This window comes from Pongo abelii, chromosome 19 (genome assembly GCF_028885655.2).
Source record: "Pongo abelii isolate AG06213 chromosome 19, NHGRI_mPonAbe1-v2.0_pri, whole genome shotgun sequence".
Taxonomy (NCBI): Eukaryota; Metazoa; Chordata; class Mammalia; order Primates; family Hominidae; genus Pongo; species Pongo abelii.
In genome coordinates this window covers 78,149,862-78,177,837 of record NC_072004.2, presented here as the reverse complement: position 1 = coordinate 78,177,837, position 27,976 = coordinate 78,149,862, and the positions used below count along the sequence as shown (strand labels likewise).

The window sequence follows — 27,976 nt, the reverse complement described above, 5'->3', positions numbered from 1 at the left end:
TCCTGCCTCAGCCTCCGTAGTAGCTGGGATTACAGGCGCATGCCACCATGCCCAACTAATATTTTGTATTTTTAGTAGAGACAGGGTTTCACTATTTTGTCCAGGCTGGTCTCGAACTCCTGACCTCATGATCCACCCACCTTGGCCTCCCAAAGTGCTGGGATTACAGGCATGAGCCACCGTGCCTGGACCTAGAAACTGTTAAACCCATGTACACACGAACTGTGCAATCTAGGTCACCTCATGTGTGACTGCACTTACAGAGAAGAGAAAATATTTTGGAGAGTTTTGTTTTCCATGGAACCAAAAGGGTATCACAGGGAAGAAGTCAGCAGTGCAGCCAAATTAGATTATAATAATCTTTAAGGTCATGAGGCAACATCTTGCTCATCTTTGTGAACCCTCAAATCATAGCATAGCAAAGGCACACAGGTATTTGTTGAACAAATCATAATATAAAGAGTTGCTATTTGCCTTTTGGATTTTATAAAAGAAGGATTGAGGGAGAGAATCAACAAGAACTACACCGGAATGAAGGCTACTGAATAAGTTATTCCCAGCCTGTGAAGTCTGCATAACAATGAGTTTCTGGTCAAATTCAGTTGTCTCATGGGAATGACTTCAGATTTCCCATTATTATTCTCAGTAGTAGTGGTGGTAGTCTTTATGGTAGAAGCAGCAGCTACCATTATTAGCACCTAATGTGCACCAGTTAGGCCATTTATGTACATTTTTGCTAAACTTCACAGTAACAAGATGGACCATTTTGCAGTTGCAGAAACTGAGGTTAAAGTTGCCAAAGGTCAGAGGATCCTGCCTGCACTAATAGCGGCGATTTCTTCACTGCCAGGCCTAGTAAAACAATCTCCAGTTGTTCAGCTTTATTATTTTAGTTTGCTGAGAACTTGATTAGAGGACACATGGTAATGGTTTTAGCAATCATTTAAGAGATCTGATGCTTTGAAGAAAGCAGTTTTTTTGAACAAGAAAACAAATTAAATAACCTTTTATCTTAAGCCATCTTGGGCGTTCTGCACAACAAAAAAATGTGTTCTAGTTTTGAAGTTCCCCTGTAGTTTGGGCTGAATGCATCTTCTCAAGCCTCACAAATCATACTAATATTTGTCCTGCACGACAAGGCAATTAATACTTGTCCTGCACAGCAGTATGAGGCAACGTGTAGACTGGCTGAGAGACAATCCTCATTCTTAAGGAGCGTGCAGGCTAGTTGGAGAGAAAAGACATACTCATTAAGCAATTTTAGAATATTTAAACGCTAAAGGCCTTTTTTTAAAAACCCTGAAAGTAAGGGTTTTTTCCAAAGCAGAGTCAGAGCCGACTTGGTGGAATAAACTGGAAACAGACATCGGAGGACCTTCTGGCTCGTGCAGTCTGGGGAAGAAAGGTCCCATGAGCAGAAGCATCCCTCCCTGTGAAGGTGAATGCAGTGGCGGGGCTCGGTGGCCTCTGGGCAGTGTAAAGTTCTGCTGCCTGGGGTGTGTGGGAAATTTGAATATTCTGCTGGGATTCCTGCTGGAAAGCAAAGTGAAATTCTTATCCTCAGGACCTTGGGGCCAGGTCCTGACCTTCTAGACTTGGCCTGAGCCCCACGCCTACACCTTCCCTGGCCCTTCTTCTGTTTCTTCCTCTTCTCTCCATGAGGTGGAAAACAGGAGGCAGGACTTCTGAGAACTGAGGGGGCTGAGGTCTCAGGTGATAAGGGAGAAGCCTCTGTGTTTGAGGAATGCAATTTTGGCAGTGGGAAAATGCTTCCCTCCTTCCCTCAGTGATGGATCCCTTAGTGTAAAACACCTGATCCCTCTCTCTCTCTCTTTCTGTCTCTCACTCTCTCACCTTCCTCCTCTCACCCCCTTTTTGATCAGTGAAATCATGTCTAATCACCATCCTACATCATCCCAAGACTATCTTCTCATTTTCCAGAGAACTTTCACTCTCTCCTTTCACACCTACAACTTCTCTGGGCTCCACCAACTTGCCCCAAGTTGCTCCGACACCACCAGCAGCTTCCCTCTTCTAGTAAGTTCCCTGTGGGGCATGATCCTCTCTGTCTTGGCATACAGGACCCACTGCCATGCCCTCCTGGGGCCCGTCAGAAGTAAAGTAGACCTAGTCATTGTATTAAATTAGGTTTCATGGGCTCCCAGAAAGAACTTTAATTCCCTTCCTGAATCTGGAGGAAAACTATTCACACGACTACAACTTACACTCTGGAACATGAATCCAGTTGCCTCATGTGCCAAAAAAGGCTGTGCTTTCTCACACACAAGTCGGGGGCCTTCCCTGGCTTTATCCCTATGTTACCAGCTGGCTACATCTATTTGTGAAATTTCTAAACTGTCTAAAGAAGATGAGCCAGACAAATGATCTTGGGGAATTTCATCCAGATATTCACGATATAACTGTGCCTTGTAAACCCAAGAACTTGTAGAGATGCATGGAATATACTAGAACTTTTCCTCCACATTAACGTGCACTGACGCTAAATACATGTGAAGAGGAAACTCAAAACTGTATCAATTAGCAACCCAATTCAAAATGTGGATTAAAAAGAAAATGTTCATTGGAAACTAGGTCCACAATAGCACCCCAGCTATTGTCTTCCTGTGAATATCATCCCAACACAGTGGAGGGTAGGGGACAGGAAAGAGAAAGGCATACAGTTCTCAGATGCTTGCAACGTTTCTGTACAGGCGTGTTTGCTAATCAACCTGAGGATATAAATATGCAGGTATTATACAAAATATGTTGTGATTCAAACCTGGATGAGCACTTGGGAGGCAGGGCCATTGCGTGGCCCAACTGTAGAAGGCTCTTGACAGTGTTGCCAACAGGCACATCCTGACACCTATGGATTGGAACCTAGAAACTTCTTAGCAAGGCCAGGCGCAGTGGCTCATGCCTGTAATCCCAGCACTTTGGGAGGCCGAGGTGAGTGGATCACTTGAGGTCAGGACTTTGAGACCAGCATGGCCAACATGGTGAAACCCTGTCTCTACTAAAAATATGAAAATTAGCTGGGCATGGTGACAGGCACCTATAATCCCAGCTACTCAGGAGGCTGAGGCAGGAGAATCGCTTGCACCTAGGAGGCAGAGATTGCAGTGATCCAAGATCATGCCACTGCACTCCACTCTAGGCAACAAGAGCAAGACTCCACCTTAAAAAAAAAAAAAAAAAAGACAAAACTTATTAGCGAAAGGAAAGATCCCACCCTTTGGCCTCTGCATCGCAGGTGTCATGGGTGCTTATGAAGGAGGCTTTTTTTTTTTTTTTTTTGAGATGGAGTCTCACTCTGTTGCACAGGCTGGAGTGCAGTGGCACCATCTCGGCTCACTGCAAGCTCTGCCTCCCAGGTTCAAGCAATTCTCCTGCCTCAGCCTCTGGGACTACAGGCATGCGCCACCATGCCCAGCTAATTTTTATATTTTTGTAGAGATGGGGTTTCACCACGTTGGCCAGGCTGGTCTCAAACTCCTGACCTCAGGTGATCCTATGAAGGAGGCATTATTATTTCCATATAGCAGTTAGGGAAACTGAGGCTTGGAGAAGTGAAGTGATTTTCCCAAGCTCACATGGTTACATGAAACCAGATTTCAAATCCAGCTCTTCTATGACCTCCTGGGTCCTTTCTCTTGACTGCCCTTCCACCTAACCCCACCCCCAAACATTGCTGGGCCCTTTGAACATTCTTTATATGGAAGACATTTTCCTGTAAACAAAATAATTATTGAAAAGATTTTGCATCTTTCAGCAGACCAAGCACCAATGGTTTTATTAAGAAAGAGGAAGCCAAACCTGAGGAGATTTACAGTCAGCCCAGAATCGCACAGCCCAAGAGTGTCTGGGGACAGAAGCAGACAGAAACCGCAGTGGCCCGAAAAGGTGCCGATTCCCAGGGGAGCAGGTAAAGACCCGGGGCTCCCGCACCTTTGTCCTTGGAGAGGAGGACTGATTTTTGCTGTTACCCGGTGAATTCTTTATGGTTTTTAGATACTTGTACTTTTAAGTAAATGAGGTGCATGTACCTTAAAATGAAACAGCTTTAAAAGCAAATTGTATGGTCCTAGGGCTTTTGGGGATTTTTTTCCTCCAAGAGAGGCTGGTGGGAAAGGGAGAAGGTGGGGTGGGGGTGTATCTTTTTCTCTCCCATAACTCCATGAGTGTGACTGGTTTTGAGTGGACACCAGCTGTACAGCTGCTCCAGAGGGCATTTGGGTGGTGGATGGCAGGGGTTGGGGAAGGCAGAGAAGCGGATCTGCGGCTCTGGGGCATGTCCCACCTGGCAGTTGTTCCCACTTAGTTTCTGGGATGGGCAGGGTGTGTGTCTGTGGGTGACAGGCTGCTCACCTCCCACAGAGATCTTCTCCCCTCTGACCCAGGGCACTCAACTCAGCGAGATCACAATGTGTGAGAAAAACACAATATTGGAACGAATCTATGCTTTATTCCCAAACACTGGTTTGGTGTATCACCCCCTTGGAACTCATGGAAAGCAACACCTCACAGTCAACCTGGCCATGGACCCATTCTTTCTCTTAGGAAACCACTGAGCATCACATTGTGTCATGATCAATGAACACAGTTGCCTTTGTTTTATTTTTTTATTGTGTTTATTTATTTTGGGGTAGTCTCCCTCTGTTGCCCAGGCTGGAATGCAGTGGCACCATCTCGACTCACTGCAACCTCCACCTCCCAGATTCAAGCAATTCACATGCCTCAGCCTCCCAAGTAGCTGGGACCACAGGCACGCACCACCATGCCTGGCTAATTTTTTGTATTTTGGTAGAGATGGGGTTTCACCATGTTGGCCAGGCTGGTCTCAGACTCCTGGCCTCAAGTGATCTGCTTGCCTTGGCCTCCCAAATTGCTGGGATTACAGGCGTGAGCCACGGCACCCGGCCTGCCTTTGTTTTTAAATGTGATATAGATGGTGGTGGACATATATAAATATTGAAGAACGTGTTAATATTTTGATGGCTTGGAATCTGCATATATGAATCTGCAGCAAGGAGATGTCCACAGGGGTCCCAGTGATCAATGCCTTCTGCCGGGAAGGGCATGAGCTTTAAGGCAGCCTTCAGCTCTAATGCCAGCTCTTCCTCCTAGCAATGGCATCTTGGGTGCTAAAGTAGCCACTCTGGGCAACAGTTCCTTTATCTTAAAATAAGGATAATGAAATCTACGTCATTGCATTGTTATAATAACTAAGAAAAATAATACACTGACCAGCACCCAGCACAGAATAAGTCCACACAGTGGGCACTGAACTCTCTATAGTTTCTCTCCTGCCAACAACCCTTAATGAACTGTTGAATATTATTTGAAAGGTGAGGTTCACCAGGCAGGATGGCTCACCCCTGTAATCCCAGCACTATAGGAGGCGGAGGTGGGAGGCTCACTTGAGTCCAGGAGTTTGAGACCAGCCTGGCCAACATGGTGAAACCCCATATCTCAAAAAAAAAAAAAAAAAAAAAAAAAACACCTCAGGACATCGAGGCTGCAGTGCACTGTGAACATGCCACTGCACTCCAACCTGGGCAATGGAGTGAGACACTTTCTCAAAAGAAAGAAAGAACAAAGAAAGAAAAAAGGAAGGAAGGAAGGAGAAAGGTGACCGTCTCCATGTGTGAAATGCTCCTGGACCCATGGATGGGACTCATACAATTCTGTCTGCACCCAGGAGTCATCGCCCATCATCCTGTGATCTGATGAGAATTCATCCTAAAGTTCCATTATACCCATGACTCCTTATCTCCCCAAATTATTTCCTCACGAGTCTCCGTTTAGCTTCTTTTCTCACATTCTAAAGTGGTTTGCACAAAATGGAGTAGGAGCCAGGTATTTGAATTGTATCAGTGAAAGAGTTGAAGCAAATGTGACAGAGATAATATGCAGAAAGCTCTCACAAATCAATAAGAAAAACACAAATACCTAATAGAAAAATAGAGAAGGAGGCTGGGCATGGTGGCTCACACCTGTAATCCCAGCACTTTGGGAGGCTGAGGTAGGCAGATCATTTGAGGTCAGGAGTTCAAGACCAGCCTGGCCAACACGGTGAAACCCTATCTCTACAGAAAATACAAAAATTAGCTGGGCGTGGTGGCGCATGCCTGTAATCCTAGCTACTCGGGAGGCTGAGGCAAGAGAATCGCTTGAACCTGGGAGGTGGAGGTTGCAGTGAGCCAAGACTGGGCCCACTGCATTCCAGCCTGAGTGACACAGTGAGACTCCATCTCAAAAAAAAAGAGAAAAAAAAAAAACAGTTTCCAGGCTGGGTGCGGTGGCTCATGCCTGTAATCCCAGCACTCTGGGAGGCCGAGGCAGGTGGATCACGAGGTCAGGAGATCGAGACCATCCTGGCTAACATGGTGAAACCCCACCTCTACTAAAAATACAAAAAAAAAAAAAAATTAGCCGGGCGCGGTGGCGGACGCCTGTAGTCCCAGCTACTCAGGAGGCTGAGGCAGGAGAATGGCATGAACCCAGGAGGTGGAGCTTGCAGTGAGCCGAGATAGCACCACTGTAGTCCAACCTGGGTGACAGAGTGAGACTCTGTCTCAAAAAAAAAAAAAAAAAAATGAAATACAGGTGGCTAATAAACATTTTTTAAAATTCATCTGAAGACAGTATAGGTCATATTTTTTAAAAAGTTCAACCTCAGAAGGTAATAAATGTAAATCTACATGACGTAAATTTGGCCTACCAATTTGACTAAGGTTTTAAAAATGATACGTAATACTAGTAGTGAAACTAACAATGAACATTCCTGGGCACTGTTGTGTCTATGCTACTGACATGGATTGCCGGTGACAGTTATGAGAGAGACGCTTTCATAGCCTACCTGTTGGGTCATTTGGTAGAAACTCTCTGGAAAGGAATTTGGTAACGTGTCAAAGCCTCTTAGAAAGTTCATACCTTTTGACCTAGCAATTTCACTCCCATGGATCTAGTCTAAGAAAATATATAGTCAAAAATGTATGAGCAAGGATATTTATCACATTGTAATCACTGACAGTCAAACCTCAAAACAACCTATATACCCAACAATAGGGGAAGAGTTAACAAATTATAATATATACCTTTATACTATAATTAATATCATGTTCTTAAAGAATAACTAATGGCATGGCATAATGCTCATAATAAGATATTTAATTTCTTCACTTCAGTTTTGTTTGTTAAAAAATATCTCTTGATAAGAGAGCCCTGGGTTATAAATTCAAATGCTTTCAGGGAGCAGGTGGTTATAGCAGAACAGATGCATAATGGGTTATGGAGCCTGTGGTAAGCTACAATATACATGTTCCACCTAAAGGTAATAAATTCATTGTTAAAATACTGAGCCATGGCCAGGCACGGTGGGTCATGCCTGTAATCCCAACACTTTGGGAGGCCAAGGCAGGAGGATTGCTTGAAGTCAGAGGTTCGAGACCAGACTGGGCAACAAAGTGAGACCCCATCTCTAGAAAAAAAATTTAAAATTAGCCAGGTGTGGTGGCATGCACCTGTAGTCCCAGCTACTCAGGAGGCTGAGGCAGGAGGATTGTTTGAGCCTACAACTGTACTCCAGCCTGGGTGACAGAGCAAGACCCTGTTTCTAAAATTAAAAAAAAAAGAAAGAAAGAAGAAAAGAAGCTGAGCCAAAGCACAACTGCAGGATGAAAACAGCCCTGGGGTCTTGAGTATGCAACCCACTCTGAATTCCAGAACAATAGCAATGATCAGCCAAGTTTTGGATTATGGGGGATTTTTATTTTATTCTTCATCCTCTTCTATAGTTTCCAAATTTTCTCCAATGATGATAAACCACTTTTATAACCAGAGGGAAAAAAGTTAAAAGTGTGTGGCTGTTGGAATGTAGGAAACTATTGGTCAAGCACACCAAGAAGTCGAGACCAAAGGCATAGTCTTAGGGCAGACAGATGCTTGTTCTGGTTTCATTCTGTTGCCCTAGAACTCCTGGAGATGGCAGGCACTTCACTCACAGCTGGAGCCCAGGGCCTCAGAGAAGCATTTGCAGCATCTGCAGGGCCTGGTCTATGAATAGCACATCCCTGGCATACCAATGTGCCTGTCTATTCCCAGCCCTAGAGCTCCTGAAATCTGCTCTCTATTTGATAGACATAAAAAAAATAGGGTTAAAATAGCATAAATCGAGAATGGCACAGTCTGCCACCTTTAGGGGAAACACACACACACACACACACACACACACACACACACACATGCTGCAGAGAAGCTCTGATTGAATTTTTAAAGAGGAAGACCATTGTGACAAGGCAGGGGTGAAGATGCATGTTTCTGGAATCCGCAGGAGCCGCAACACCGCGCATACCCTGGGACTTCTCCTGTCCCCCGGGCCAGCATCACCCCGTGGCAACTCAGTGGCCTCTATGAGATGAGATAATGGCTCCCGTTGAGCTTCCAGTTTCTGTTTTTCAAAAGCGGCCCTTGCTGATTCTTTTGCCCATTGGGTGTTTCTCCTCATGGGGATGGGTCATGTGCGTCTAGGGAATGACCGGAAGGTTCCAGTTCCAGAGCTGTGAACTCACCTGAGGCCCTCCAACAAATTCAAAACAAAAAGTCATCAGCCAGCCGGGCACAGTGGCTCACACTTGTAATCCCAGCACTTTGGGAGGCTGAGGCAGGCAGATCACTTGAGGTCGGGAGTTGGAGACCAGCCTGACCAACATGAAGAAACCGTGTCTCTACTAAAAATACAAAATTAGCTGGGCGTGGTGGTGCATGCCTGTAATCCCAGCTACTCGGGAGGCTGAGGCAGGAGAATTGCTTTAACCCAGGAGGCGGAAGTTTCTGTGAGCTGAGATCGCACCATTGCACTCCAGCCTGGGCAAAAAGAGTGAAACTCTGTCTCAAAAATAAATAAATAAATAAAAAGTCATCAGCCAGAGCCTGCACTGCCAACTCCTCTAGATCCCTTTTCTATTTTATGTATTTATGTAATTTATTTTTAAGACAGAGTCTCACTCTGTTGCCCAGGCTGGAGTGCAATGGTACGATCTGGGCTCTCTGCAACCTCTGCCTCCCAGGTTCAAGCGATTCTCCTGCCTCAGTCTCCCAAATAGCTGGGATTACAGGTACACACCACAGCGCCTGGCTAATTTTTGTATTTTTAGTAGAGATGGGGTTTCACCATGTTGTCCAGGCTGGTCTTGAACTCCTGACCTTAAGTGATCTGCCCACCTCGGCCTTTCAAAGTGCTGGGATTACAGGCATGAGCCACTGCCCCCAGCTCCCTTTTCTATTTTAAAAAATTATCAGGAGAATTCAGTTGCTTACGTAGAAGCATTTGTTCCCAAAATGGGGGTCGGCCCAGTATGAAGTGGCCTCGCCACCAGCTCCAGCGCTGTAGTTCCACAGCCAGATGCTCAAAGCATCCTTGAATTGCTGCTGCATCTCTAACTGGGGTTTATAAAACCCAGGAGGGGCCTGAGAGGAGAACTTAACTGATTTCTAGAAGAGCTGATGAGTCAAGATTCATACTGCGTTGCTGAGTGTCCCATGCAGTTAACAATAACAGAAGCTGCCCGAGTGTTAGGACATTAGAGACTCACACTGGTGCCCCCCTGTGAGGAGCCTCAATTAAAGTGAGCCAGCATTGACTTGGCCCTTGGCGGTGCCCGATGCTCTGAGGATTTGCATTTCACCAGCCCGAGCTGTTATCAACACAGACCTTCCAGGGCCCGTGGAGTCCCGTCCACTCTACAGGGTGAACCGCTTTAGAAATGGAATGATAAAAAGAGCAGCATCTCATCAGATCCCACACAATAGCAGAGAAGAGAACAAAGCGGGGGGAGGCCGATGTCAGGAGGGAATAAAGGTAAGTGGCATCAGAGAAGTACTGTCAGTTTCCTTCTCACATCGAGAGGGTAAAAGACCCTCAACAGCACATACACACCACAACGAATTCAATGGATTCTCATTTTCACAAGGAAATTGGAAGGCCAGCCAGTTTCTTAAGGGCTAACACAGGGTGGTGGTTAAGAACACAAACCCTAGTATCGAGCAGGCGTGGGTTCAAATGTTCATTCTGTCACTTACTGGAAATAGGATCTTGGGCTAGTTATGTGACTGCCCTAAGCCTTGGTACCCTCAAGTTATAATGTCGTATGATTGTGTTACCTATTTCACAGGGTTGTGAGGCTTAAGTGTGTGTGTGTGTGTGTGTGTGAGAGAGAGAGAGTGTTAGCATGCTTCTGGCCAGTTCAGTGATTCTGTGTAGGAATTCATAGTAGGGACTCTAGGGCAGCCAGAAGTTACAGAATTGACCTGGGGCTAGTGACAAAGAGAAAATAACGATGTCATGAGAGATTTATAATTTTTATTTTCACTAAATAGTAAACATGACCAAAATCCCTAGTGTGCCCGGGTGCCAGCTCCTATAGCTTTCCTCCTGATCTGCCAAGACATGTTGTACTTCTCTTAAGTTCTTGTAAAGCTGTGTGGGAGGCAGGGTGTCATAAATGTACGTTGAATGAATGTGGATGAGAAAGGGCTGGTGGTTTGTGTAGAAGTCATTCCCAGAGTGGTGGTTTTCCCTTTCAGTATGTATGGAACCAAAGCCAGTATTTAGTGCGAGGTTTGCCCATCATCAACCCTGACTGGCTGGGGCTGGGCCAGTCTTCCGGGAGCTTCTGCAGAAAGAATCTGTATCCTCAGGGTCACCCTGTTTCCCTAGGACCACAGGGGTACAAAGGAGAATACGGGGCAGTAAAATGAAGCCTGCTGGGCTCTGCTCCTCTTGTACCTCGAGCCATTTTGACCGTGCCTATTTTCTTCTCTAGGTCTTGTCTGTTGCATTTAAAGGGCAATTTTGCGCTTGGTGCTAGAGGCCTTTCATCCGTGGGCCCTTTTACTGGAATGATAAATGTGTCTTTTCTCAATGCAGATCAAGTAGTTCAACAAGAAGGCCTAATGTGTAACACTAAGCTGAAGAGGGCAAATCGAGAGAGAAGAAACTTGGTCCCATCATCACAGCCAATGACTGAGAACCCTCCTGATAGAGCCAAAAAAGGAGACCCAAGTGCTCCTTCCCAGAGTGGGCTGCATCCAGCCCTGTCCCAGGCCTTCCAAGGAACAAATAGTCCTCAAGTATTGAGTGAGTTCTCGGGGCCACCACTCACACCCACCACCGTAGGAGGGCCAAGAAGGGCATCATTTAGGTTCCGAGATAAAGACTTCTGTTCCATTTTGTCATTGAACAGCAGAAGAGAAAGCGATGACACTGAAGGGGAAACCCAGGTTGAAGAATGTCTGTGGGTTGGTATGCACTCACCCCGTTCTCCTTCCCATCACAAAAGAAGTAGATTTGGGGGGACATCGACCCCTCAGGCCAAAAATAAAAATTTTGAAGAAAATGCTGAAAATTGTAGAGGTCATTCTTCAGGAAGAAGTGAGCCCAGTCATGGCTCATTGAGAATAAGCAATGCAATGGAGCCAGCAACAGAGCGGCCTTCTGCTGGGCAAAGGTTGTCCCAAGACCCCGGGCTGCCTGATAGGGAATCTGCTATAGAGAAGGACAGAGGTGGCAGTGAAAATGCGAAAAAGAGCCCCCTTTCGTGGGACACCAAATCCGAGCCCAGACAAGAGGATGGTGTCAATGCGGAAAATGCATGGAGTGATTGTATTTCTATGGAACATAGGCCTGGCACCCATGATTCTGAAGGATACTGGCAAGACTATTTAAGCAGTTCTCAAAATTCTCTTGACTACTTTCTTTCTGGCAGACCAACATCTCCAAGATCATCAGTGAATTCATCCTATAACCCTCCTGCATCATTCATGCATTCTCCTCTGAGCGATGATATTCCAGTAGACTTGTCAATGTCATCGACTTCAGTTCACAGCTCAGACTCAGAGGGAAACTCAAGGTTTCATGTTTGCCAACCACTGTCTCCCATTAGAAATAGGAATCCATTTGCCAGTGCCGAAAACCATAATTATTTCCCGGTAAACAGTGCACATGAATTTGCTGTCAGGGAAGCAGAAGATACTACTTTAACAAGCCAGCCTCAGGGGGCTCCATTATATACAGATCTCTTACTAAATCCACAGGGCAATTTGTCCTTAGTGGATTCTTCCAGCTCCTCTCCATCAAGAATGAACTCAGAAGGCCATTTGCATGTGTCTGGGTCTCTGCAAGAAAATATACCATTTACTTTCTTTGCAGTGTCTCATTTCCCACATCAAAATGATAATGGGAGCAGGATGGCAGCCTCTGGTTTCATAGATGAAAAGGAAACCAGTAAGATAAAGGCAGACCCTGAGAAACTCAAGAAGTTGCAAGAAAGGTGAGGACTTTTCATAATTATATATTTTTTCCACTTCCCCAAGGCCGAAATTAGCATTGCTTTCATTAGAGAGCCATGGAAATTTTAAGTCATAAATGGGTCCTTCCTTGACAATTTAGTGGTTGCTTATTTTGAGAAAATTGTCTCTGTTTTGTTGCTCTTAAAACATACGTATTTATAAAGAAAAGTCTGGTGTTCCTGATCCATTTCTTCTGTATTTCCCGAAGTGTTTTTTTCCTTGAATACCACACCCTCAAGGTAAGTCTGCTGGGTATAAGGATCTCTGACTGCTTCACAGGGCTTGTTCTTCTCTCCAGCAACGAAGAACCAAGATTTTTTAGGAAAAGGTTGCTATCTCCCTAGAGAATGAACCATTCCGCACTTGAAGTTCGCAGCTCTCCCTTACGGGACTTACCCCAAATCCAACCAACAGTTCTAGAATTCGAAACTTGCGAACTAAAAGACCGTTCTTAGTTACCATAGTTACCTCGGTTCTCTGAAGGGCCACGCTGGGGTAACCACTGCTTCTATTTTATGTGCTCTTTTTCATGCAAGAGAGAGAGAGAAATAAGATCTTTTCTGAATTGCCCTTTTCTTTGATCTTTCCTTTTTTGTGAGATGATTTGGGGATATTTCACAGCTATGAAATGTGATACGTTGTAAAGCCATCATTAAACACCATGTCAGGATTCTACCATTTCATTTATGAGAGGTGTTTACCATGCACTGATCTTGGCTTACTGATCTGGAAATTGATTCTTGGAATCTGAGCCCTCTTTGTGTATAGTAGCATGACTCATGTGGGCTGTGAATTAGAAATGTAAAAACGAGAGGAAAATGGAACATAGAATGCATACATGTTCCTATTAATAAATATCGTTTATCCAACTCCAGTAATGAAGTAACTTTCTAGTTACTTTTCTTTTCTTTTCCACATTAAGCTACCAGAAGACTGACCCACGGTTAAGGGGCAAGAGACCTTACACCCACCAATCCTCACCTCCCCAGAAATACAGCTTCAGACCTACTTGTCAGAAGTCTGAATTTCTACCATCCCAAAGTGATGCCCTTGAGCTAAAAATAATTTCTTTGAAAATGCATTCACTTCCAGGCACGGTCTTGCATTAAACAGCTATTATTCATGTACCTATTAATAGTTTATCCAGACACTCTCTTTTTTCTGTATATAATAAACTTTATGCTTTTCTTATTATTTCAAATTTGTTCCTTTTGGGAAATATTAAAAATACAGACTTAAAAGAAAAATCACCTGTAACCCTATCATCCAAAGATAAACAGTTAAAAACATTGTTTCTACTCTTTTATCTTTGCATATAAATGCAATTTTTAGTGAGTATCTGTTGATATTGTTTTATAATATGCCTTAATTTAATATCTAATCCTATGTCTCAATCACACTTTTTAAAAATTTCACCTCAGTTATCTTAATACATATAAATTTTTAAAGCGCACACATCACACACAAACCCAGACATCCCTGTGCCCACTGTCCAGCTAACAGAACATTCCTTACACACTGGAGCCCTCCTGAGCCCCTCACCCACCCTATCTTCTCATCATCCCACCATCAGCTCCCCACACCCACCCTGGCCACTCCTGTATTGTGTTTATCATCCTTTTGCATTTCGTTGTGTTGTGTTTTGGGGTTTTTTGCTTTGAGCTTTTGCCATATGTTTATATGTTTTTTGTTTTTTTCTTGAGACAGAGTCTTACTCTGTCTCCCAGGCTGGAGCACAGTGGCGTGATCATGACTTACTGCAACCTCCACCTCTAGGGTTCAAGCAATTCTTGTGCCTCAGCCTCCCATGTAGCTGGGATTACAGGCCCGCACCACCAGGCCCAGCGAATTTTTGTATTTTTAAGTAGAGGCAGGGTTTCGCCATGTTGGCCAGGCTGGTCTCGAACTCTTGATCTCAAGCAATCCACCTGCCTTGGCCTCCCAAAATCCTGGGTTACAGGCATGAGCCACCGACCCAGCCAGTTTTTCTAAACAATATGTTGTGTATATTTATGAACTCTGAGGAAGTGTTTGACTCTGTAGAAATAGAATCTCTATTCTTCTGTGACTTGCTTTTTCCTCTTACATCCTTAGTGAGATGCATCCTTATTGATATATTTGGCTTTAGTTTATTCTTTTCACACTACAAAGTATTCTCTCATATGGATATACCACAGTTTAGCCATTCTGTCAGTGGACATTCGGGTCCTTTATTGTTTTCTGCAAATGGCGCTGCATGAACATTCTTGTAAATGTCTCCTGGCTCATGTGGAAGAGTTTTCTGGGATCTTGTCTAGGAGTGGAAGAGCTGGGCTGGTAGGCTGGTGGGCTGGTGGGCTGGTGGGCTGGTGGTGAACACATTTTCTACTGTACTAAATAATGCCAATTTAGTGTCAAACCAATCATGTCTAATGTTATACATCCTTGACAACATTCGTATTGATTGGCTTTTTAAATTTGCCAGTTTGATGGGAATAAAATGATGTTGTAGCTTGAGTTTGCATTTTCATGACTTAATGAAGTTAGGCATTTTATATGCGCTTTTAAATATTAAATGACCATTTGTGTTTTCCATTCTGTGAAATATTGATGTCTTTATTTTTTTGTAGAGATGGGGTCTCACTACGTTGCCCAGGCTGGTCTCAAACTTTTGGCCTCAAGCAATCCTCCCACCTCAGCATCCCAAAGTGCTAGGATTACAAGCATGAGCCACTTTGCCTAGCCAAATATCTATGTCTTTTGCTCATTTTTCTTTTAGAGTATTTGTATTTTATTTTAAAATACCTTTATATCTCTGGCCTATTAATTTAATCTTTCAACAGTTGTGTGTTGGAAATATCTTTTCCCAATTTGTAGTTTGTCTAGTTTGTCTTTATGATGTCTTTTTTTTTTTTTTTTTTTTGAGACTGAGTCTCACTCTATTGCCCAGGCTGAAGTGCAGTGGCGTGATCTTAGCTCACTGCAACTTCTGCCTCCCGGGTTCAAGTGATTCTCCTGCCTCATCCTCCCCAGTAGCTGGGATTACAAGTGTGCACCACCACGCCCAGCTAATTTTTGTATTTTTATTAGAGACTGGGTTTCACCAGTTTGGCCAGGCTTGTCTCGAACTCCTGACCTCAAGCGATCAGCCCGCCTCGTACCCTCAAAGTGCTGGAATTACAGGCGTGAACCACCGTGCCCGGCCCCATCTTCTTTTTTGGATTGCAATTTGTATCTTGTCTTGCTTAAGAAATTCTTCTCTTAACCTGATATCATTATGCTATTCTTCCTATTTTCTTGTAAAATCTCTAGCTTTATATTTAGGATTTAATGTGAAATGGATTTGGACTTAAATGTGAAGTGGTTCTTAATATGTGATGTGAAGTAGGCTTTATTTTTTCTCACTTATGAATATGAAATATCCGAGTGTTTGGGATAGTTCCCTGTTGATCTGCACAGCCACCTCTCCTTTGGAACATGCCTCAACAGGCCCCAGTTTCAGGGCTCTCTATTCTGTTCCACTGGTCTTTTGTTGTCCTTCCCTAATCTAACACCATTCCGTCTTAATGCCTGCAGCTTTCATAACTTTTGATATGTGATGATGTAAGCCTCCTTCCCTACTTTTTTAAAGAGTCTTTGACTGTATACTTAAGAATCCACTTGTTGGGATTTTTACTGGAATTGCATTTAATCTATAGAATATTCTGGGAGAATTGACATCTTTGCGATATTGACATTTTCTTTGATAAACATGCTATATCTCTCCTTTTGTTTGTGTCTTCTTTAATGTCTTTCAGTATAGTTTTGTGGTTTTCTTCATAAAAGTCATTTAATTTATCACTTGGTTATTTGTTGTTATTTGCTATTGAAACAATATTTTAAATTCTAATTTTAACTCTTTGTTGCTAAGATATAGAAATCCAAATGACTATATGTTTTCTCTGTATTTTTGCCAACATACAAAATAATTTCAACTGTGAAAAATATTAGTAGTTTGATTTCTTTCTTTCCAAACCCTATGCTTTTTAATCCTTTTCTGATCTTACAGTGTTACGTCAATTTTTTTGAGGGCTGCTTATATTAAATGTGTCTATTATGATTTGATCAGTCTCCTTTTTTAGCACATCCATAACTAATTACTTAGAAAAACTTCCTAAATGTGTAACTGCTGATGAAAGGAATGCAAAGTCTTAAGGTTCTTAATGTATATTGTCAAATTGTGCTTCAGGAAAGTTCTACACGTTAGCGATCTCACCACCACCTTATGAGGGTCCTCTTTCTCCACACCCTTTCCAGTTCCAGGAATTTCTATGCTTTTTAATGTTTGTCATTAGTAATTCTTGGCTGGGCACAGTGGCTCACTCCTGTAATCCCAGCACTTTGGGAGGCCAAAGTGGGTGAATCACTTGAGGTCAGGAGTTTGAGACTAGTGCCTGGCCACCGTGATGAAACCCCATCTCTACTAAAAATACAAAAATTAGCAGGGCATGGTGGTGCACACCAGTAGTCACAGCTATTTGGGAGGCTGAAGTGGGAGAATCTCTTGAACCCAGGAGGCAGAGGTTGCAGTGAGCTGAGATGGCCCTACTGGACTCCAACCTGGGCAACAGAGCATGACTCTATCTCAAAAAAAAAAAAAAAAAAAAAAAAGTAATTCTTTGTCAAATATTTTACAGATACTTTTTTACTTTTCCCATTTTATTTACTTTACATTTTATGTATATATTTTTGATGTAGTGGAATTTTAACATTACTTACAATCAAATCTGTCAGTATTTTCCTGTGTCGCTTTCGCATTTGGTGCCATGCTTAGAAACTCCAATGCTCACTCAAGCATCCATAATTATTTTTGTCTAGTATCATTATATTCTCCTTTCATATATCATAGTGGTTAGAAACATGGGCTTTGCTGTCTTATGGTTCTAGATTTCATTCCTGATTCTACCAACTATGACCTCTATGATTCTGGCAGGTTCCTTCACTGCTTTTTGTTGTTGTTGTTGTTGTTGTTGTTTTGAGATGGAGTCTCGCTCTGTTGCCCAGGCTGGAGTCAGTGGCACGATCCTGGCTCACTGCAAGCTCCACCTCCCAGGTTCAAGTGATTCTCCTGCCTCAGCCTCCCGAGTAGCTGGGATTACAGCTGCCCACCACCATGCACGGCTAATTTTTGTATTCTTAGTAGAAACAGGGTTTCCCCATATTGGGCAGGCTGGTCTCGAACTCCTGACCCTGTGATCTGCCTGCCTCAGCCTCCCAAAGTGCTGGGATTATAGGCATGAGTCACCACACCCAGCCAAGTTCCTTCATTTCTAAAAACCTGTTTCTCAATCCAGAAAATAGAAATAACAATATATACTCCTCAAAGAACAGTGAAAACTAAATGAGGTTTTAAACATTTGTGTGTGTCATAGACTATCTAGCATACAGTAAGCGCTTAATACATGGTAGCTATACCTAAATTCATATGGAATATATTTTGGTGTATGGTACTAGATGAGGTTTTAAGGTCTTTTTAAAAATGTTTTTTCTGTTAATGCACAATCACTCTATCCTTTCCTTACTAATTTGAAATGCTTTCTTTGGCATACACTATCCTTATCAGTCTGTTTTCGGACTTTCACTTCTGTTCTAGTAATCTGCCTGAAATGCTCCATCAATTATACAAATTTATTGTTGATTTATGGTTTTGCTTTTGTTTTTTGGTATTTTTTGTTTGTTTGTTTTTGAGACGAAGTCTCACTCTGTTGCCCAGGCTGGAGTGCAGTGGTGCGATCTCGGCTCACTGCAACCTCCACCACTCAGGTTCAAGCGATTCTCCCGCCTCAGCCTCCTGGGTAGCTGGGATTACAGGCAGGCGCCATCTCACCCGGCTAATTTTTGCATTTTTAGTAGAGACGGGGTTTCACCATGTTGGTCAGGCTGGTCTCGAACCCCTGACTTCATGATCTGCCCGCCTTGGCCTCCCAAAGTGCTGGGATTACAGGCATGAGCCACTGCACCCGGCTGATTTATGGTTTTTTAAAAATATTTGAGGGCTGAGCATGATGGCTCATGCCATTAACCCCAGTGCTTTGAGAGGCCAAGGTGGGAGGATCACCTGGGGCCAGGAGTTCAAGACCAGTCTGGACAACATGGCAATACCCTGTCTCTACAAAAAATATATATATTCTCTGGGTGTAATGACACATGTCTATAGTCCCAGCTACTCTAGAGGCTGAGGCAGGAGTATCCCTTGAGCCCAGAGGGTCGAGTCTACAGTGAGCTGTGATCACTGCACTCCAGCCTGGGTGACAAAGTGAGACCCTGTCTCTAAAAATATATATATATTTATACATTTATATTTGTATATTTATACATATATATACACACATAGATTAAATATATTTTTATTATACTTATATATAATAAATATATATCATCTATATGAAAATATATATATAATCTCTCTTTGTTACCCTCTTTTCAAAATTTTTGATTGCCCATCCTAATTTAATTACATTGTGATCTCAGAAAATATGAACAGTATTTTTTGTGCCCTAATACATATTCAATACTTATAAATATGCTATGGCATTAGAAAAGGTTGTACATTCTCTCTTCTCTCTTTGTTGGCATACATATATAAAACACATATGTTAAAATCCTTCAGGCCAGGCACAGTGGCTCACACCTATAATCCCAGCACTTTGAGAGGCCACGGTGGGCAGATTCCTTGAGCTCAGGAATTCAAGACCGGCCTGGGCAACATGGCAAAAACCCATCTCTACAAAAAAAAAAAAAAAATAGCCGGGGGTGGTGGCATGTGCCTGTGGTCCCAGCTACTTGAGAGGCTGAGGTGGGAGGATCACTTGAGCCCAGGAGGGGGCAGAGGCTGCAGTGAGCCAAGATCTTGCCACTGCACTCCGGCCTGGACAACAGAGTGAGACCCTGTCTCAAAAACAAACAAAAAACCCTTCATACTTTATTCTTTTCCACTGAGTTTGTCAATTTCTGAAAGACATTGATTAAAATCCCTCACTATGATTTGGATTTGCCCATTCTCCTTTGCATGTATAAGAATTTTGCTTTCATTTAGTGCATTAAAGCTCATGGCTGATCGCTTCTTGGTGGATCAATCAATATCTAGCTTTAGACTTTTAGCCTGTATTATATTTTGTCTATTACTATTGTTTCACCTGGAATTTTTTATTTCGTTAATCACATTTTTTTAAATCCCCAGAAATCCTCCTTATCTCTTGTTGTTCCTTTTACATAGCAGCTGCCAATATTCTCTGAATCCTCCTGAGAATTACCTCCTCCCTTCGTTAAACAATTCATTTCCTCTAGAGTCAGCTGACTTATTTTCCTTGTCCCCTCTCATTCATGCTGGTGGTTTCCACATGTGACAGGTGGCCCCCAGTTGTTTTATGAAGGAAGGAATGGGTGGTTTAGTAGAGAGAGGTGGCCAGCACGCTGTCCCCGGCAATTGTGTGCTTTTTCTCCTCTGAGATCAAGTTTCCTGAATGGGAGGTTTTGTGTAATTGAATGTCATTCATGAACTTTTTGAAAAACTTTGACCTGTGGCCAGGCACAGTGGCTTACTCCCCACAGTCCCAGTACTTTGGGAGGCTGAGGCAGGATTGCTTGAGGCCGAAACTTTGAAACCAGTCCTGGCAACAAAGGAGACCCTGTTTCTAAGAAAAAAAGAAAATTAAAATTAGCTGGGCGTGGTGGCATGCACCTGTGGTCACAGCTACTTGGGAGGCTGGGGTGGGAGGATCAACTGAGCACAGGAGCTCGAGGTTGCAGTGAGCTATGATTGCCACTGGGCGACAGAGTGAGACCTGTCTCTAACAAGACAAAAAACTTTGACCTTTATGGAGAGTTCCCTTTCTTTGGAATACAATGACAGAATGTTCCCCTGGGAGAGGCACTATGCCACCTGCTGCCTGCATCACAGGGTATCTGAAAGCGGGCAGCAGCTGGTCCCCTCGTGCTGAAGCAGTTCTTGAGCTCGTACCCTCATAATTGCCCCATCCCCTGCACTGGTGCAGCCCAAGCCTGGAATTTCCCTGGGTCTGCCCTTCCCTTCTCGATGCTTCTGTGAGAATGCCTTGGGTTGCCATTTCCTTTCCTCTCATCAATATCATCATATCTTCATCGACTTTCCAAGAATTCCTCATTATTTCTGGCCTGCTTGTTTTCCAGCACTATTGTGGATTCATTCTATTTAATTTTCTTTTTTTGTCTTTTAAGAGATTTTTGTGGGAAAGGAGACTGATGGGGGTGCTTAGCCTGCTATCTTGAGCTAATCCTAAAAGCAGTCTCAATTCTATAAAACAGTATGTACACAAGAGTAATACCAGAGGCTAGTACACCAAGCTATATATTTTTTTCTTTTTTTTTTGAGACAAGGTCTCGCTGTGTTGCCCAGGCTGGGCTTGAACTCCTGAGCTCAAGCCATCCTCCTGCCTCGGCTTCCCAAAGTGCTAGGATTACAGGTGTGAGCCACTGCACCCGGCCAGACTCAACTATTAACAAGGAGTTACGTTGGGGTAATGATTTTATGCTTGATTCTCCTTTTTTTTTTTTCTGTGCTTTTCTATCTCTTCTTCACTTTTATTTGTTAAAAAAAATTTTTTTGCAAAGTAAGGTAGCCAGTGGATCCCCACCTATACCTTTGAGAAGATGGAGGACCTTAAGTTAAGAGTCAGATATTTATCAACCATAACAAATTCACCATAAAGCACTTCGTCCTCCTGTTGAGATCAGTGATCTTCAGACCTGCATGAGCATCTTAACGTTCAGGTTCCTGGGCCCCAGAGACTGAACCAGAACCTCTAAGGGTGGAGCCCAGGAATCTGTTTGTAAAATCTCTACCGGTGAACCCTATGGTCATTTATTTTCTACTGGAAACCACTGATTTAGAGCACTTGTTTCCAAATGCAAATCCCATGTAGTTGCCTAAATTAAAAATCTTCTAGGCCAGGTGTGGTGGCTTACGCCTGTAATCCCAGCACTTTTGAGAGACCAAGGCAGGCGGATCACCTGAGGTCAAGGGTTCGAGACCAGCCTGGCCAACATGGTGAAACCCTATCTCTACTAAAAATACAAAAATTAGCCAGGTGTGGTGGTGCACGCCTATAATCCCAGCTACTCGGGAGGCTGAGGCAGGAGAATCGCTTGAATCCGGCAGAGGTTGCAGTGAGCTGAGATCGAGCCACTGCACTCCAGCCTGGGTGACAGAGCGAGACTCCATCTCAAAACAAACAACAACAACAAAAAATAATCTTCCACCACTTTTCTGCCTACCTTCTCAAACTTGCGAGATCTCCCTCTAGTTTATCTTCACCAGTTGGAGCACTCACTCCCATGTACACGTGTTCTTCCTGATTACTTACGAAAATATGGAAATTATGTTGAAAAGTATTGAAGTTTGAATGTTGAAAATGTCTTTAAGTTATTGAGAATGTCCATAATGGAAAACTGTAATTCTGCTTCTTTACACTGAGCCACCCTTTCATGGCGGAAAAAGTCTTTCAAGAAATTGAGCATATATTTCTCCATCCAGAGCAATGTCCATTTCTTCCTCTTTCGATTTTAGTCTCTAGCCAGTTTCCTTTCCTTGACCAGATGACCCCCAGTCCCGTGAGGACTCTAAAGAAAAGAAAATAGCCTTAGGCTTCTTAAAACCTCCCACCATGAACATCAACCAGCTATTCTTCACTCACCATTTATTAGACACAAATATCTTTACTTACATTTTCATTAGTTCTTATCTTCATCAGATTCCAGACGCTTACATTCTGGGATGCTGACATCATTTGTTGGCATGTGTGGTGTTATTCGGGAGCTTGTGTCCAGGTTTATTGGTTCATCATCCACCTAAACCAACATCTAGTAAGTGAACTCTGTGCGCAACACCTTGCCAGACACTAGATGTACTTTACAGTTTGCAGAACAGGTTCCTCATTGTCACGCGTAGCCAGCCTGGCCACAGCCCTAGGAAGTAGGTGGCGGTGGTGTTATCACCATGACCCTCATCGTACGGATGAGGAAACAAGGTCTTGGGAAGATTAAGGAACTTATCCAAGGTCACACAACTCACAAGTTTCAGAGGCTGGCCTCAAACCCAGGCCCCCTGACCACGAATCCTATGCACTCACCAGTATGCCACCCCCACCAACTTCCTGGCAGGGAGAGGGGCTCCTGGCCTTGACTGCAGTTTGGAAATGATTCTGTAGCCATTTCCCTGTACCTCTTGATTTATGTTGGCAGTGCTGGTCCTCCATGGCAGCTCACACATACCGACAATTGCAAAGAAGCCTGTTACAAGAATTTGTGCCTCAGCCAGGCCCAGTGGCTCACACCTGTAATCCCAGCACTTTGGGAGGCCAAGGCATGTGGATCACTTCAGCCCAGGAGTTCAAGACCAGTCTGGGCAACATAGTGAGACTCCATCTCTACAAAATAATTTTTTAAATAGCCAGGTGTGGTGGCATGCACCTGTAATCCCAGCTACTTGGGAGGCTGAAGTGGGAGGATCACCAGAGCCTGAGGAGGTTGAGGCTGCAGTGGGCCAAGATTGTACCACTGCACTCTGGCCTGGGCAACGGAGTGAGACTCTGTTTCAAAAAAAAAGAGAGAATTTGTGCCTGTGTTATCAAAAATCATCTCAGTAGGGACAGAGGGGGCAGTGGGTGAGTGCCAGGAGCCCTATTCCTTCTCTGTCAATGCTCTGGGAACTGGTATTTGTAGAAACTGCAAATGTGTAGCCTCCTGGTCACGAGGGCTTGTTTTCCATTTAGTCTCCTGGAGGAGGACTCTGAGGAGGAGGGAGACTTGTGTCGCATCTGTCAGATAGCCGGGGGTTCCCCAAGCAACCCCCTCCTGGAGCCTTGCGGCTGTGTGGGAAGCCTGCAGTTTGTTCATCAAGAGTGCCTGAAAAAGTGGCTGAAAGTGAAAATAACATCAGGTAGGTGGGGAAGGAAGTGCAGTGAACGTGCCACGACATGTAATTAACATGAGGCACCACGGTGTGGGCCCCGGAGCCTTGTCATCAGCTCACTCTCCTCCGCAGAACAGCGACTCAGGGACACGTTGGCTGAGCTCCGGATCCTTGCTCATAAAAGCTGTCTTTAAACTATGGGAGGGAGTTGGGGTTTTTTTGTTTGTTTTTGTTTTGGTTTGTTTTTTGTTTTTTGTTTTTTGTTTTTATCTGAGAGAAGACTCCTGGGAACAAATGCTATTGAATTCTACCTCTGCTTGAGGCCTGAGCAGAGATACTAAGATCGCCTCTCAGGAGGAAGGAAATAGAAGTGGGTCAGCGGTGGAAGCTCAGCAGACACACAGTAGCCGTGCCCAGCTAGCAGACACCCAGCAAAATACTTCAGAAGGTCCCTCATGAGAGACCCCCAGCACACACATCCTACTTCCTTTTATTTGGGGGTCACCTAAGAGACTAAACAAAGCTGCCTTTTAGCAATAGGGATAAGAGCGCTGATGTGATTGTCTAGAACCATATTAGATAAAGAAATTTCCATGTGCTGATTTTGTCAGCTCCCTAGCATCTTATAACTGGGTGTGCAGCGCCTTCTCAACTCCCTGAGCAGGTTATAACCTAAATACAACCACATCGGTAGGTCAGCTGTAGTTTTCTGGGCAGAGAACAGAAGGTTTCTTTAAAGCATGAACAGGAATGAGATCAACTTTAACAAAAAAACAAACAAAGAAACGCATGGAACATCAGTGCAAAGAGCAACTTGATCAGAAAATAGCTGCGACTTCTTTCAGACACACCTCTCTGAAAACATATCACCCCATAGCCAGATCCTATTTCTCCCCTCTTCCATATCCTTCTCCTTAGCCGTCACTATCCAGGCTGCAGGGAGACTTAGAGCTTTACCCTGTCCCCATGAGATGTTGCCACGCCCCCTCACCAAGGACAGCACACCATGGAATCAGAGAATGAACACGTGGGGTAATCATATTACTGTGTCATCCATGGAGCCCGTTTTATGCCACTTCCCTAGCATAAGAAATGTAAGTCCACTGATCAAGATGCTTAAATGCATATCCGTATAACGAGCAAAGTATTCAGTCCTTCAGAGAGGGAAGAAACAAGTGGATTTTGGTTGCTAACAACTCTGCCATGCAATCCTTTATCTTCCTAGAAATTTGGGCCCATTAAACATCTAACACAGAAAAAGTTACCCATGAAACATGTCATGAAAATGCTGCTATGCTCATAAATGTCAGTGCTTGTATGGGTGTGTTCAGTAGGATTCTATCGGAAGACTGATGGGACATTCGGTAGGCTAAAGCGTTACTGAATGATGCTAAAAAAAAAAAAAAAAAAAAAAAAGTCAAGCGAACAAAATGCAGATAAGGGATTACTTCCTGTTCATCCTTGCCCTTTGAAAGTCTCTATTATTTACTGTTTCTTTATATCCCCAGTGGGGAAATAGAATGGGGGTATGAAACTGCACAAGCCCTATTTTTACCGAATACATGCAGGTAACTAATAGGTCTTTTATTTTCTAATGCATAAAATAAACACCAGTACATCATTAGTCAAAAGCCGCAACTAAGGGGGAAAAACTGTCTGGCAGAATGTTTGCTTAGACATAACAGCCCAGTTCTGCATCCTCCACTTTTGCACTGGGGAATAGGATAAAAATGCTGATCTAGAATGCCTGTTTTTGTAAAAACAGCAACAAAGGAAGCCTTCTCATATTTCTTTTCCCAGATGAGTCTGAGCTCAGGCTGATGAGCTGGCCCTGGGTACTACTGTAACTAGTACCCACACCTGGCCCCTCCCTCCCTCACTGTTCTCAGGTGGGAATGTTACCTGGGCAGGAGTAAAGGCAGATTTTTAAGCCATTGGTCGAGAATAGCTTCTGCCATCTATTTTCGTCCTCACTAATTTATTTACCTGGACCTGTGTTGGGTCTACAAGAAAAAAAAGAAAAAGCTGAATATTCACTCTTTTTACAAACACCTGTGTTGCAGACTCTTAGCCTCTGTGCAGCAATTCCAAGTTTATGAACCATCGTGTTTAGATTTAAATAGAAAGCAAGATCTGCTATTTAAAAGTCATGGGAATTTCACTTCTATGAAGCTTGCATAATAGATGACTACAAAGGAAATTTTTCAGCTCTCAGATTCAAGGTCATTTTCTACAGAAGATGGCTGGCTTTAAAGGAAGGTCACTGAAGCTCAGAATTCATAACACACACAGGTTCACTCCCCAAATATCACCTGTCCAAAGTGCTAACACAAACAGATCCATGGTTATACGTACATATAATTCTTTATCCAATTTAAGGAGCAGATCTTGGTGCCGTGAAGACCTGTGAGATGTGTAAGCAAGGCCTGCTGGTTGACCTGGGTGACTTTAACATGATTGAGTTCTACCAGAAGCACCAGCAATCTCAGGTAAGAAATGTGGCCACTCTGCCTCCCCAGGTTAAAGTATGTTAGAGGGGCAGGGCGAGAAGACATTCTCTTTCCCTGATCTAAGAAATGTAGAAGGTCTCTGCTGGCAGGAGTCTGACAATATCCATTTAGCTTACTTCTCTGAGAAGACCTGCCACTAAATTAGGGTGTTAGAGAGTAGAAAAGCCTTTTTTTTTTTTTTTTTTTTTTTTGAGACAGAGTCTCACTCTGTCGCCCAGGAGGGAATGCAGTGGCACAATCTCACTGCAAACTCTGCCTCCCAGGTTCAAACAATCCTCCCCCCTCAGTCTCCTGAGTAGCTGGGATTACAGGCGTGTGCCACCACGCCCACCTAATTTTTGTATTTTTAGTAGAGATGGGGTGTCTCCATGTTGGCCAGCCTGGTCTCGAACTCCTGACCTCAAGTAATCTGTCTGCCTCCACCTCCCAGAGTGCTACGATTACAGGCGTGAGCCACTGCACCTGGCCGAGAGTCGGAAGTCTTATTTGTCCTGGGTTGAGTTTGCCCTGCTGTTGGGGACAAAAGTAAGAAGCTTCAGTGGGCAACTGGACACAGAAAAATACCAAAAAATTCTGGCAAGCTCCACACCCACGCTTGCAGAAGTAATTTAATAACAAGAGAAAAAAAAAATCAGGGTCTTGGAGGAAATGGTCCCTAATTTAAATATCAAGTAACCCTGGGATAAGAAGAAACTGCTTTACCTACGGCTAATAAACATGAGGTAAATGCCTACTGGCTGATCTTTAACACTTAGTGAATTAACTCTCCTAGGGTATTTGGACTGCATTTCTAATATTGTAAAAAAGTTAGTTACCCTCAGGTGGGAAGTTGATTTGTGCCTGAGATAACAGTTAATCACCCAATTCTCAGGCAAACAGTCTTCCATTTAGAACTATTAGGTTGGTGCAAAAGTAATTGCAGTTTTGCCACTTTCATTGGCAATATCCACAATTACTTTTGCACCAACCTAATACTATTTTGTTCAATATAGAAGTCACAAGCCACTTGTGGCTAATGAACAGGTGGCTTGTTCTAATCAACATATCCTGTAAGTGTCACATACACACCGAATTTCAAAGACACAGTACCAAAAAAAAAAAAAAAGGGTAATATATCACCTGATTTTAAACACCAAGTTTCAAAGACTTAGTACACTTTCCATTTCAGTATGTAAAGAGTTTGAAGTTGTCACTTCATTTTAACAACAAGTAAAAAGCTTTAAAAAGTGCAAAATCAACAACCCTTCTTAGATCCATAAGAGAAGTGAAGTCACAGAGCAAATCACTGCCCCTAAAATTGGAAAGACAGGCAGATAGAATCACTAATCCCAGCACTTTGGGAGACCAAGGTGGGCGGATCACTTGAGGTCAGGAGTTTGAGACCAGCGTGGCCAACACAGCAAAACCCCATCTCTACTAAAAATACAAAAATTAGCCGGGCGTGGTGGCACATGCCTGTAATCTCAGCTACTCAGGAGGGTGAGGCTTGAGAATCGCTTGAACCTGGGAGGCGGAGGTTGCAGTGAGCCGAGATCTCACCACTGCACTCTAGCCTGGGCAACAGTGAGACTCCATCTCAAAAAAAAAAAAAAAATCACAACTTAACGGAGCAGAGACTCCTGAGCAGAAAGCTCTGTGGAAACCAGTGCTGGACAAGTAACCTTAAGCTGTAATTAATGAACTGCTGGAGGCTCAGTGTAGACAAGTCTGAGAGTCAAAAATTCCAGGGGGACCCTGTCATAAGGGTATCTATCCCCACACTTTGGTGAGTTTTCTATCCAGGAGTGCAACCAGGTGCTTACAGTGAATAGCAGAGAAAAATTCCTTCATGCTTTCAGCAGGGGGAGGGGGAAAGTAACCATTTTGGTATAAGCCAGAGCTTTCTGTTCTTCCTAACAAAGTTTGCCCTCAGGAGAAACTATTTAACCAGAGCCTAACCTTTGGAGGTTTTATCAGAGTGCCATACCTAACTGGAAGAAGGGAAATACTCAACTCCAGCCCTCTCTAGCGATGTTGTCCCACCTAAGGTGGGAGGGGGAGGATAGAGAAACTGAGAAGCACTTGTGAAGTTCACAGTCCAGAGGCACAAGCTCACTCAGACTGGGACCTAGAGTCTCAAAGGACTGTAGAATACTTCCCCTCTCCCCACACCTCACCACCACATGGCTAACAACCCATTTATAGCAGTTCCTTTTACCCAGTACAACAT

The 27,976-nt window shown here is 43.7% G+C and overlaps 1 protein-coding gene across 11 annotated transcripts in view; it reads left to right on the top strand.

Annotated features, from left to right (window-relative positions):
• The window catches only part of MARCHF10 (membrane associated ring-CH-type finger 10), a 109,344-nt gene that overhangs the window by 61,885 nt on the left and 19,483 nt on the right, over positions 1–27,976 (top strand). For 6 of the 11 annotated variants that reach the window (XM_054537227.2, XM_054537228.2, XM_054537229.2 and 3 more), the window contains 4 exons: positions 3,773–3,925; positions 10,931–12,332; positions 23,118–23,284; positions 25,637–25,746. In XM_054537227.2, coding sequence (XP_054393202.2) covers positions 3,773–3,925; positions 10,931–12,332; positions 23,118–23,284; positions 25,637–25,746 — 1,832 coding nt within the window. Of the gene's footprint in view, positions 1–1,239; positions 1,439–3,772; positions 3,926–10,930; positions 12,333–23,117; positions 23,285–25,636; positions 25,747–27,976 lie in introns of those variants that run through there. The other 5 variants (XM_054537236.2, XM_054537234.2, XM_054537233.2 and 2 more) reach the window with 5 other exon arrangements.